This window comes from Nothoprocta perdicaria, unplaced genomic scaffold (assembly GCF_003342845.1).
Source record: "Nothoprocta perdicaria isolate Ctin4 unplaced genomic scaffold, notPer1 scaffold_42, whole genome shotgun sequence".
Classification (NCBI taxonomy): Eukaryota; Metazoa; Chordata; class Aves; order Tinamiformes; family Tinamidae; genus Nothoprocta; species Nothoprocta perdicaria.
The window spans coordinates 4,029,841-4,040,880 of record NW_020455666.1 but is presented as its reverse complement, the minus strand read 5'-3'; the positions used below and the strand labels follow the sequence as shown (position 1 = coordinate 4,040,880).

Below are 11,040 nucleotides of genomic sequence, written 5' to 3'. Positions count from 1 at the left end.
GTGCCTGAGGCCACGGACCCGCGCCCGTTGCGCGCGCCCGCAGCCCGTTGCGCGCCCGCGCCCGTCGCTCCTACCCGCTCGGCGGCCGGCGGCTGCGCGCCCTCCAGCAGCCCGTTCTCGGGCGGCCCGTTGAGCTCGTGGGTCTCGCTGTCAGGCTCCATGGCGCGCGGCGGCGGCCGCCCGCGGGGCAGCCCTGTCGTCGTCGTCGCCGCCTCCTCCCGCGGGGCCGCCCCGGGGCTGGGCCCGGCTGCCCGCGGCGGGAAGGCAGCGCGGAGCGGAGGCGGCAGCGCGGCCCGTGCCCGCGGCCCGTCCCTGCTCCCCGCTCCGCGGCGCGCTGGGAGGGCCTTCCTTCCAGGAAGGGCCCGGCACCCGCCTTTCCTCCCAGAATTTGGCTCTGGGTGTGAGATTCCTGCCCCTTTGGGGCTTGGAACTTAGCAGGAGCTCGAGCTGCCCCTCTCCCAGTTGGTCCCTTGGTTTTCAGGCCCAACTGCCTGCAAATGTTGGCAGAGAATCATAGTTTGTGTGATCAGTTATCTGCAGTGCTCCCTGGAACGCTGCGCGAGTGCTGCATTTTAGACAAGTCAAGTCTAACAATAGTATTTCCCGCCTCCCAAACAAAGAAAAAAAAAAAAAACTTGAAAGATGAGGCATTTTTAAGTGCTCTGTCAACAGCGTTTCTAGGTTTTTGATTTCGTTGTCCTGTTTTATTGCACCCCAGACTTAGTTCCCACCTCTGCCGCTGTGGGATACGGGCATGAAAACAGGTTTTGGAGAGATTTTGTGGTAATGAAACATCTGAAACATGCACAAACAACCTAACTGGCAACAGCAAAGCCAGCTGAATGCATAAAGAAACAGAAGAGAATAAGATTTTAAAACGCTGTTAATATAAACTTTTTTTTTCTATTTGCATTGGACAGTGTTCAGGCTTTAATACAAGTAATGTGCTTTTTATAGTGTAATCTTGTAATCAAGTAATGTAATCAAGTGTAATCTTTCTGATTAGCAGTAAAATCAGTGATGACCTGCACATCAACACTGAAAATACCCTTTAAATAGAAGCAGTTCAGTGGGGCTGTTCTTATGAGCAGTTTTCTATATTCATCAGGTTAACACTTTTCACCTCTCCTGTGTTAAGATCTATTTTCATCATTTTTCTCTTGATGGGTTTAGTTCAGTCTCTAAAYACAACTAAAGCCTTGCTTAGCCTTGCTTGGCCTTGCTTGTCTAAAGAGAGTTGATGAGGAAGAAACCTTTGTTGCCTATTCCCCCATCGCCTAGATGGGGATGTTTGGGCAAGGAAGCCCCAGATGTATCAGTGGATCCCAAACACAGACACACAAGCGTGTTGGCCCTGCGCTTACACGCAGGTTGCAAGAGGTGTGAGCTCCTTGGCTGCTCTCGCTTTGCATCAGGTGCTGCAGGGAGATGAGCTCTTGGGCTGAACCCAGGTTGCTCCAGGACTTGCCTGCGGCCGGGAAGGAGCCCGGCCAGGAAGGGGGGGATCTGCACTTCCCTCAGCTCCTCCAGGCTCCGCAAGGCTGGTGCATCCTACAAAACACGTCCGCCTCGAAGGTGGACACTGATGTGAGTACTGTGAGACATCAGATGAAAATTACACTGTGTGTGGGCACAGCTCTCCAAYGTGTGGTAGCTCCTGGGTGAAGTTCATGTTCATCTCAGTGTTCAATTGTCCTCGCTCTCTGCTCTTCTTTTGTTTTGAATCAGCTGTTTTTGGCTAAAGCAGAATTAACTGGTGCCTGAATATATTTTTAGAGTCTATGTGAAAGCGTAYGGACTACCAAATATGGCCAAGCACAAATTAAGCACAAGTTAGGCTTCTATCCATAATGTTAAAGGTCGCTGGAGATTATAACTCACTGTACTCAAGAGCATATWGAATTTATTATTAACTTTCTGCTTATTAAAAAAAACCTTTCCTGACACCGTATGTACCAGCAAAAATTGCTGTCTTGTCAAGCAATGYAGCAAAACACTTATTTGATTGGACTTGATAGGAAAATCCTCATCTATACTGATTCTTGATGGATCTCTCTGTTTAACATTTTGGCTTGAAAACTGCCATTCAGAGAGAGAAACAAAGCTTTATTATGGATTCATACAAAATTGAAGACAGTGTATTGAGAGTTCAAGGGATATTTGTATCCTTATGCTGAGAACAGTAAAAGGAATGGTCATAAGCAAAACACATATAGTTGGGCTGCGCTTTGTTGAGCTGTCACTTGCAATGTTAAAACAGAAGGGGCCACCACGGTGATTGCTGCAGTGGTGTCATGGTTGGCCAGGGTGGACGCAGTTATTCTGCCACAGGGTCAGCACGATAGGAGGTGACCCTGAAGCAGCTGAAGCAAAGCTCTACATTGCACTGACTGGGAATCGGCTCCTAACTAGCATGAGGCTTGGAAAAGCACATTACTTTTCTCAATTTTTGATATTGTTGTAGTCAATGTATTCAGGTAGRCTGGCCATTACTTATCAGCCACATTACTAATTATTTTAATGGTTATTAAATTGCTGTAGTATTCTGTCCCCAAGAAAAGCTACTCGGAATCCTCCCCAACTGCAAGTATCCAGTGACAGAAATGTTACTGTCTCTATTTGTCCCTTTGTCATCTTCTGTAGCTCCTGCAAATGCATTTCGACAAATTTGTTTGGCAGCTCTAGAGGTTTAATTGGCTCTAGTGAGACAATCCTGCCCTTAATCCTGAAAATTAGAGAAAATGTGTTCTCCTGCGATGTTGAGCAGTGGGAGTGCTGAGTTCTTACTTTTTGCACTAACTCAGACTTTTATTGCACTGTCACGTGCCAAAGGGATGTGTGCAAGGGGAAMCTTTTGTTAGCCCTATGGGGAATGTCCGTATTGAGTGGACCTGAGAAATAACCTAGTCCAAGCTTATGAAACGGCACGTGAGCCAGTGTGAAAYGGTCAGTTCAGGATGGTGGCTGTGCGCTGTTGTGCTTGTCAGCCCAGTGGCAATTTGTTGACAAGAAGTTTTCTTTCCATTAGGCCCTGAGTTGAGTTCTGCTTGGTGAATCTGAAATCCATTTTGCTGCTTACAAAAAGGACTCTGTGCTCCCTGTGGAGAGACAGTTGCAGACTCAAGCTGGTGGCAAGAGAGATTGTGGAGTAGTGATGTGCTCAGTCTGCAGCCTTAAAGGGAAGCTGCAAGAAGATACTGCATGGTGGGTCATTTTGCTTGCTTGTAAACCGAGCAAAGTCATTACAAAATGAGAACCCGGCACGTGCCACATGTGCCCGAGTCAGGATTTTTTGATAAACTTGGTGCAGAGCAGATAGTGGAGGGTACGCAGAGGGTGTAAAGATTTTCTCAGGTCCACTGCTGTCAGGATGGACACTGAAACCCATGTGGCAGTTTTCAAGGAAAACAAAACCAAACAAACACCCATTGCTTTGCATCGTTGCACCTTGACCACTAAAACAGTTTGCARACTGTATCAGTCTCTAAGGCCATTAATCATGATTAACTGATTTTCTTGAAATTGCTGTGACAATTACATGACAGGCACAGGATGATCCTTCTTTGCTCGTGCCACTTAACATGACAATTTTTTTTTTTTTTTAACCCAGGGATTCATTTTCTCTGAGTGAGTGTTTATGTGGCCAGAGGGACTGTCTGAAGATAAGCCCAGAATGCAAAGTACACAGCACTACCTGGCACTTGTGGTCACTGTAAAAGCAGGTCATTACGCAAACTAGTGCTTCCAAACTGGAGCACAAGTTTAAGYAAACAAAGTGGCTTCTGCTATAACCTCTCCAAGGGAAAAATGGAGAGCAGTCATTCCAAAATATAAATGGAGGATCTAAGAAAGAGGATACTGGTTATAAAGAAATGAGATTGAGCTTTTTAACATGGATATAGATGTTGTGATTCCAAAGCTTGGTGTCAGGAGCAACTGCATTAYCTTTTATAATCTCTTTCCACCTCCCTCAGCACCTCCTACTTTACCAGTTTCTAAGATTATTACATAAATGAAGCTTTAGCTCCTTGCCTTGGCAGCAATTCTGAACAAAAAAGACTGCCTTTCTACTGTAAGATATCTGTATTCTTTGTGTTTATCTCAGGAAAAGGTAAATAGGAGTCTGTATAAAAACAGTACGTTTTTAAAAATTTATTTTTTTCTATTATGAATGGTGCCTGTATGGAATTACTTCACTGTGGTTGGACGTATCTAGTGATGTAACTGATACTGCACGTTAACCTCTTGTAGTTCATTGTGTGTCCCGGGCTCACAATACATAATTTAGACSTGGCCTCTTACGTACACAAGATGTTTAATATATCTTTATTTAAAAGACATTCATTATTCATTCTAAAAAGCCCAAGATATGTTGCAATATTTCTGTTACAAGACATCTAATTTCCCACCAAACTGCAACTTGTCTGGAGCAAGCTGACCCATGGCCATCAGGCAGACCCAGATTGGGTAAGAATTTAGTATCTGGACAAAGCTACATCTTGCAGAGAAAGAGGAAGAAACAGACTAAAACTGTTTTGGGTTATGGCCACAGCCATCTCCGTTAGAGACGTTGATGCAGAAGTGGTGAAGTATAATCCCTTAAAGATTTAGATAAACTGAAGAGAAGTTGAGGTAAGCTTTTGGTTTGAGATTTGAAAATAAAGTGTGGCACCCGCCTGCTGTCAGGGAAGCAGGCCACTAGATTATTTTTTTCCTATTCTTATGATTTTCGCATAGGAAGTGTCCTGGGAAAACAGATTTGTGTAACACCACCGTGCCCAAAAGGCTTTCTGTGCTGTAGGGAGATAACGGCTGCTCTGCGGCTTCGGGAAATATTTAGTGAACAGTTAGCACTACAGAACGTGGTGGTAAGCAGGGTTGTTGAATCGTCCTCGCTTGGGTTCCCTGGATAATATCCTCAGGTAGCCAGTTGCTGGGACTGTTCAAAATTGTGAACAGTCAAAATTGTGAAGGTCCCTACAGGGCACCCGAGCCATGTGTGTGCTTGTAACAACACCAAGGCTTTGAAGGCATGCCTAATATTTTCACCTTATTATATTGTGAGCTTTTATGGAAGGCCAATGATCAAGGCAAGTGATAGTTGATGGGTTCTTTGCATCTAGACAGAAGGTTCTGGAAAGACACCAGACTTCTTGCTTATCCACCTAGAAGTGTTTATGGGCTTAGTACAAGAATCGCACAGGGACATCTCTGTCCTTTATTATTCAGAAGACCTGATTTGGTGATTATGGGTGTCCATTTTGGCTTTATAATCTGTGAGACTGTTTTCAGAAATACTCTTTTACCTAAGGATAAGTAAAAGGCTTCCTTGTGCTGCCTTGCTTGGCACATGCACACTTGAAACAGGAGGTTTCAAGCAGCACTGGGCTTGTGCCAGGAGGAAATGAGTAAGCTCCTCCCTTGAAACATGCAAAAACAGCTCCCCAAATGCATGAGCAGTACAGTATGAATGTCTGGAGTTTGTGATAGGAATCTGACCCAGGCTTTCCACTTGACAGTACTTTGATTCATTTTTGATTCATTTAAAAGTGTAATTTTCTCAGCAAAGAGCAAGTGCTATCCCAGGAAGGTGTCCTTGCACAGCAGCTTTGTGCTCCAACAAGTCTCCCAGCAGCTCGGTGCTGCTTCAGCCTGGCACTCGGGTGAGTGTCCTGCAGCTGGGAGCTGGGCCTGGCAGAACACACTGTCCTCGGGAGGTGCCAAAGGGCTGGATTCGGTGTGGGACCAAAGCGGTGGCACCGTCACCCATCGCTGCAAACCCAGCGTTGTGTCCACAGTTGACGGCGTGGCCCTCAGCCCAGGCTGCTTTGCTCTGTCTGCACTGCTGCATCTGCATTGCCTGCAGGGGCACAGCATCCACCCAACACCCATACCACACAGTGCTAGCTGAGAAAACCACCTCTAGCCTTTTATTCAAAATGGGAAATAAGCAGCAAGTGTCTGGATGTAAGAGACTAAAGAAGAGGAAATCAAATTTTTATCCTGTCTTAAGGGCTTCATAATTTTTACCTTTTTCAGTTGAAATGTCTTAGCTTCTCAGTTGTTGCATATTAATTTCTCATTTTCAAAGTATCAGTAAAATCAATTTGTCTATTTTTAATTACAATTTATGTATTTTTAAACACTTCTACAATTAGGGAACACATTCTGTTTGATCAGAATTGTGAAAAACTGTATTGCTGAGATGAGATGGAGATGTGAACTTGCAAGTCTGGCAGCAGGGATGCTAGTCTAGGAGTTCTGGTGGGCTGCGGGCACGGAAGCTGTTTGTTTTCRCTTGAACTTCCCTGTGATTGAGTCCATGTTCTACTGTGTGCAATGGGAGAAGTTTATCTATTYACATGAGCACCTAGATATGATAGAACGAGCCACGAGGGTAACAAATACATGCAACAAGGAGGACAAGGCATCCTTACTGTCTGAACACTAATTCTGTTCTCACTAGTAGGGAAATGCCTGGTTAAGATGAGATTTCCCAAAGCTTCTGGAAGTAATATGTTCCTGGGATAATTCCTGTTTGTAAAGACCCTCAGGAGGTCACCTAGTCCAACGTCTTGCTCAGTGGAGCAGCTATCAGGTCAGAGCCGTTGCTTGACTGACCTCATTGTGGAAAAGTTATGTCTTCTCTCTAGTCTGAATCTCTCTTGTTTCAGCTTATTCCTGTTGTGTCCTATCCTCCTGCGATGCACCACTGTGAAGAGTCTGGCTATTTCTTCTGATGCGGTTCCCATAGGTACTGGAGGGTGTTTATTTGTCATGGTAATGCTCTATATCTCAATTATATCTGATTCACTCTTTTTTTTTGCCAGGTTCACAGAGGTTCCTGGAAAGCCAGGAATCTGACAATGTAATTATAGAGCTTTTATTTGAAGGAATTGGTGCGAAATCTTTAGACCTGGATAATTTAAACTGATATCTGCATAAYTTGCTCTTCCTGTGACTTCATTGTTGAGGGAAGGATTGAAGTAGCAAGGTTGAAATTCCATCTCAAATGTRCGTTTTAAGTCTGGAACGAATCTTTGTGATCAGTTATGATCAATTTGCTTGAATTTCACTCAGGTCCGCTTAGTTTGCCCAGTAGCTTGTGGCTCAACTGCAGTGGGTATTTTGGATAGGTAGCTGGCCTTGATTTGAGTCTTTGGCATTGCCTCTTGAATGGACGGTGAAGGTTCTTTCTTGGCAGGTTTGTGGATATGATAAACAACCAGCCTAGACACTAAGCTGGACTACAACTATTAAGCATGATGCCTAAGAACCTCTCTAATATATTTAGACCTGAAAATAYTGAGAGGTTTCAGCTGAACTCAGAGATCCTTTTATTCCATTTGTGATCTATGGAGCTTCTCCTTCCCCTCTGCACTTATGCTATTATTGGGTGTCTATAGAAACAGATTTACATTGGTGCTGGCAACCTGTCAGAAATTCRTAGTAAAGTGTTTCTTATTTTGGAATGAGAAGTACATTCCTATCTTCAAAAATAAATGTATTTGTAAGGTTATGTTTTCAGAGACCCGCTGCCTAACGAAAGCAGCGCCATCTGGCTTTGTGTTTCCTTTATTGACGGAAGAGTTGCGTCAGTCTAGCTGGTGCACTCCRGTTATCCTAATAGTTTGCCAGCTCTGTCTTACCTTGATTTTGCTCTGAGAGGTGCTCCTGCTTGCCGATATTTCCTTGTGTTGCCTTTTGTGGTGTTTGCTGACTGATTTTTATATTCTTATTAAATCTTAATGGTTGTCCTGGTGGTGAATAATCTTCCTCCACTTAAGGTTTAAATCCCTGACTATTACATCCTAAGACACTGATGGGTCATCAAATAAAGAAGAACCTGTCAAGAGCACAATTATATCAGTTACATAACCTCCAGGTGTAAAAGCAGCTTTGTGCTTACAGGGAATTTGCTGTAATTCACTCATATCTGCTTTTGCTGTAAGTTTTGTGAGGAAGTTGGGGAATGCAACTTCATTTCTAGTGTTACTACCCAAGCAGGATGTRTATTTCACATTTTACTTTTTAAGCTTGAGTCACCTCTTGAAAACCTTATATACTGCTTTGCCTCAGCTTCTGCCATATGTTGAAGTGCWCTGTAAATATCTCTTTATTGTTCATATTGTTCAAATGAAAAAGTTAAGCGTCAATTCAGCACTGGAAGCTGWGGTATTGCACTATGGAGGGAGTGAACCAGAACTGATGAGCGTTGCCTTAAGTGGGACATAGATGTGATTTAGATCAAAAAAGTGTGATTTCTAAAACCCACGTATAATTGGAGATTAATATCAATAGCTGTGCTTCTGCTGAAAGCCAAGCACTGCTCTTGCTGAGCAGCTTAATGCTAAACCTGACCAGATCTATTTTAGAATAAAGGTTTTTCCACAGCTTTATGAAAGAAGACCAAGGCTCTGAATGAAACTAGGTAGCTTCTTACCCGCTCAGGGGCTGAGGGAGGATGAGTTGCCAGCTCAAAGACTTTGCAAGTCGAGCATCTCCAGAAGGAAGCTCAGCAGGTTGGTGCTTYGGGGCCTGCTTTGGCAGACCAAGTGCAGGATCTCCCACCTGCTGTGGGATCGGGTGCYTCAGGGCAGGTGGTAGCGGGCATGGTGGTGATGGGCTTGCAGTTGGACTTGATGATCTTGAAGGGCTTTTCSAACYGTGGTTCTATGACTTTCCTATGCAATTCTGTGTTGGGTCTAGTTCCTAAGGGACAGTCAAGTGGCTGTACAGAAAGGTTGTCTCAGAGCCAGGATGGAGGAGAATCCAGGTTTCCTTGTTCACAGTCGGGTGTTTGCATTGCTGCCAGCCTCCCCAGTTCCTGGGAATGCTGCTTCAGATGCTGCTCATGGGCTAGGACTGTGTGGCACGGGATTGCACGTGGATCCCTGTGCAGGGCAGCTGGTGGCCGGCAGGGCCAACTGCAATGCCCTACTTCTGCCCATGGGTGTGACGGACCTTGAAAGGGAAGGCAGAAGGGGCGAGATATATATTTATTTTTCTCTCTGGCAAGGTTGGTGCTAGCGAGAGGAAATCRGTGACTGCGAGACTGGAAGGAGTCTGATGCTGGGTCCGCACTGCKGTGCTCTGGATACTGCTGAGGGCTGCATTTCCAGGCACCTGGGGTTTGTTTTGGAAGAGAAACTCTAATGGTAGCCTGTAGGAATAACAGATGCTTGTGCCAACACTGGGCAGTCTCAGAACCTTTCTAAAGGTATTACTAATAGGGACGCGATATACAGAATAGCAATTTACCCCTTCAAAAGGTTTATGAGCAGTTGTGTACAACTCGAGAATATACAACCTGATTGGGCCAAAACCACACAATTTAGAGTTAAGTGTAACCCAGCTTTGATTTGTTGGAGCACCTGTAACGATGAATTTCCCTTGCTGGCTGTAGCCCTTTGTAGGGATAWACCAGCAAGAGGGAGAACTCGAGTGCTTCCAGAACGAAATACACTGCCCGTGCCACGTGTGCTCTCACCTTCACAGAGTGCTTGGAAAGAAAACGCGCTTAAAGGCTGTATTTCAGAATTACCACCTTTTTATAGGATGATAGCTGTTAAGCAGAGAACGCCCTTGCTGTGGATAGCTGTTCAGCAGAGAACGTCCTTGCTGTCTGCATCGCGCTCCCTTTGCCTCGTGTTCTGGCTGCTGTGGCTCGGCGTGCCCCGCGCTCTGGCTGCGGTGTTTTCCGTCCCGGCGAACCCCCAGCGCGTTCAGCAGGTCTGGGAGTGCGCAGCGCTCGGCTCCTCCTCGCGGGCTCTGTGCTGGCCTTCCCCTCGCGGCTCCGAGCGCGCGTGCTCGCTCACCGTGGAGAGCAGAGCTTTGTAGCCCTTACCAGCTACCTGCTGTGTGAAGATTAAAGGATGGCGCGTGAAAATGAAAGTGGCAAATCCAAGCTTATGGTGCGCAGTGACTGCGCTAGAGCCCTGCGTGGAGGCACAGAAATTATTTTATAGTGTTGCGGCAAGCAGCAGTCTCTTCATAGCAGCACTAGCAAAGGCATTTTATATGAACARTTAAATGAAAAAGGATTTGTTTCACTGAAAAAATGCTTATTGTGAGAAGAGCTCATGCTGCAGCCAATAGACATCATTGTTTTCTCTGCAGTTTTTAATAGAAGGTAATTTTAATATTTAGGTGGAAAATGGAAGTATATAAACACAACCTTGAAGCAGTATTATAGCTCTCTGTGATCTTCCCTGCTTGTTTGCAGTATGTATCATGTAAACAGTTTTGTTGTGATAATTTCCTAGGCCAGTGTTGGTTCTGATTAAATTTTCATTATTTATTCAATGCAGAGGTAGGACCGTGCGGTGGAAGGGGGTGCAGTGAGGCGGCTGGGCGGAAGAGGAATGGGAGGAAGGCTCCRTCTCGGGGTCTGAAACGAGGGCAAGGCCCAGGGGCAGCTCCCCCTCCTGAGATTTAGGGCCTTTGAACCAGTCAACATTTGGGTACATTATTCATCATCCCAGACCTGGGGTGTGAATTAAGCTTGGCAAAAATCCTAATGCTTGGTGATCCATTTTCGGCCCTGGGCAAATGCAAYTGAGGTCCAGGGAACAAGACCCTGCAGGTCCCTGAAAGAGATGAGGAAATATCTCATGGGGCAGATTCAGGTTGCCAGTTAAAATTTAATGATGGCCTTGGGCAATTTGAGAGCAAGGGTTGGACCCTTGTTCTCAAAGCACAGAGCTTTTGTTCACTCCTATAAATAAATTAAAGCCATAAGGTGTATTGGTCATCATCTAAAAGATGGTTTTTGCCAAAAAAAGTAGCCATGTCGTATATTAGACTGTGGAGTTTTGAATGCAAATGTACAATGCCACAAAACTCCTAAAAATGGCTTCTACTCTAAGTTTCGTGTGACAAATATGTGTAGAGGCTGAATAAACGCAAGTGAGATCACTGAACGTWACTGGAAATAGCTATTACTTACCTGGACCTGGTTGCAGTGTTTCAGTCCGAGCTGAGAATGCAGCTTTTGTTTRACATGAGCTGCACAGAGCTCCGTGACCCGCCTGCCCTACG

At 45.2% G+C, this 11,040-nt stretch overlaps 1 protein-coding gene across 1 annotated transcript in view; it reads right to left on the bottom strand.

Annotated features, from left to right (window-relative positions):
- The window catches only part of NINJ1 (ninjurin 1), a 13,934-nt gene extending 13,773 nt beyond the window's left edge, over positions 1–161 (bottom strand). Inside the window, exon 1 of the mRNA XM_026046130.1 lies at positions 75–161. Within this exon, the coding sequence (XP_025901915.1) occupies positions 75–161 (87 nt within the window). The remainder of the gene's footprint in view (positions 1–74) is intronic.
- Positions 162–11,040: the final 10,879 nt, after the last annotated feature.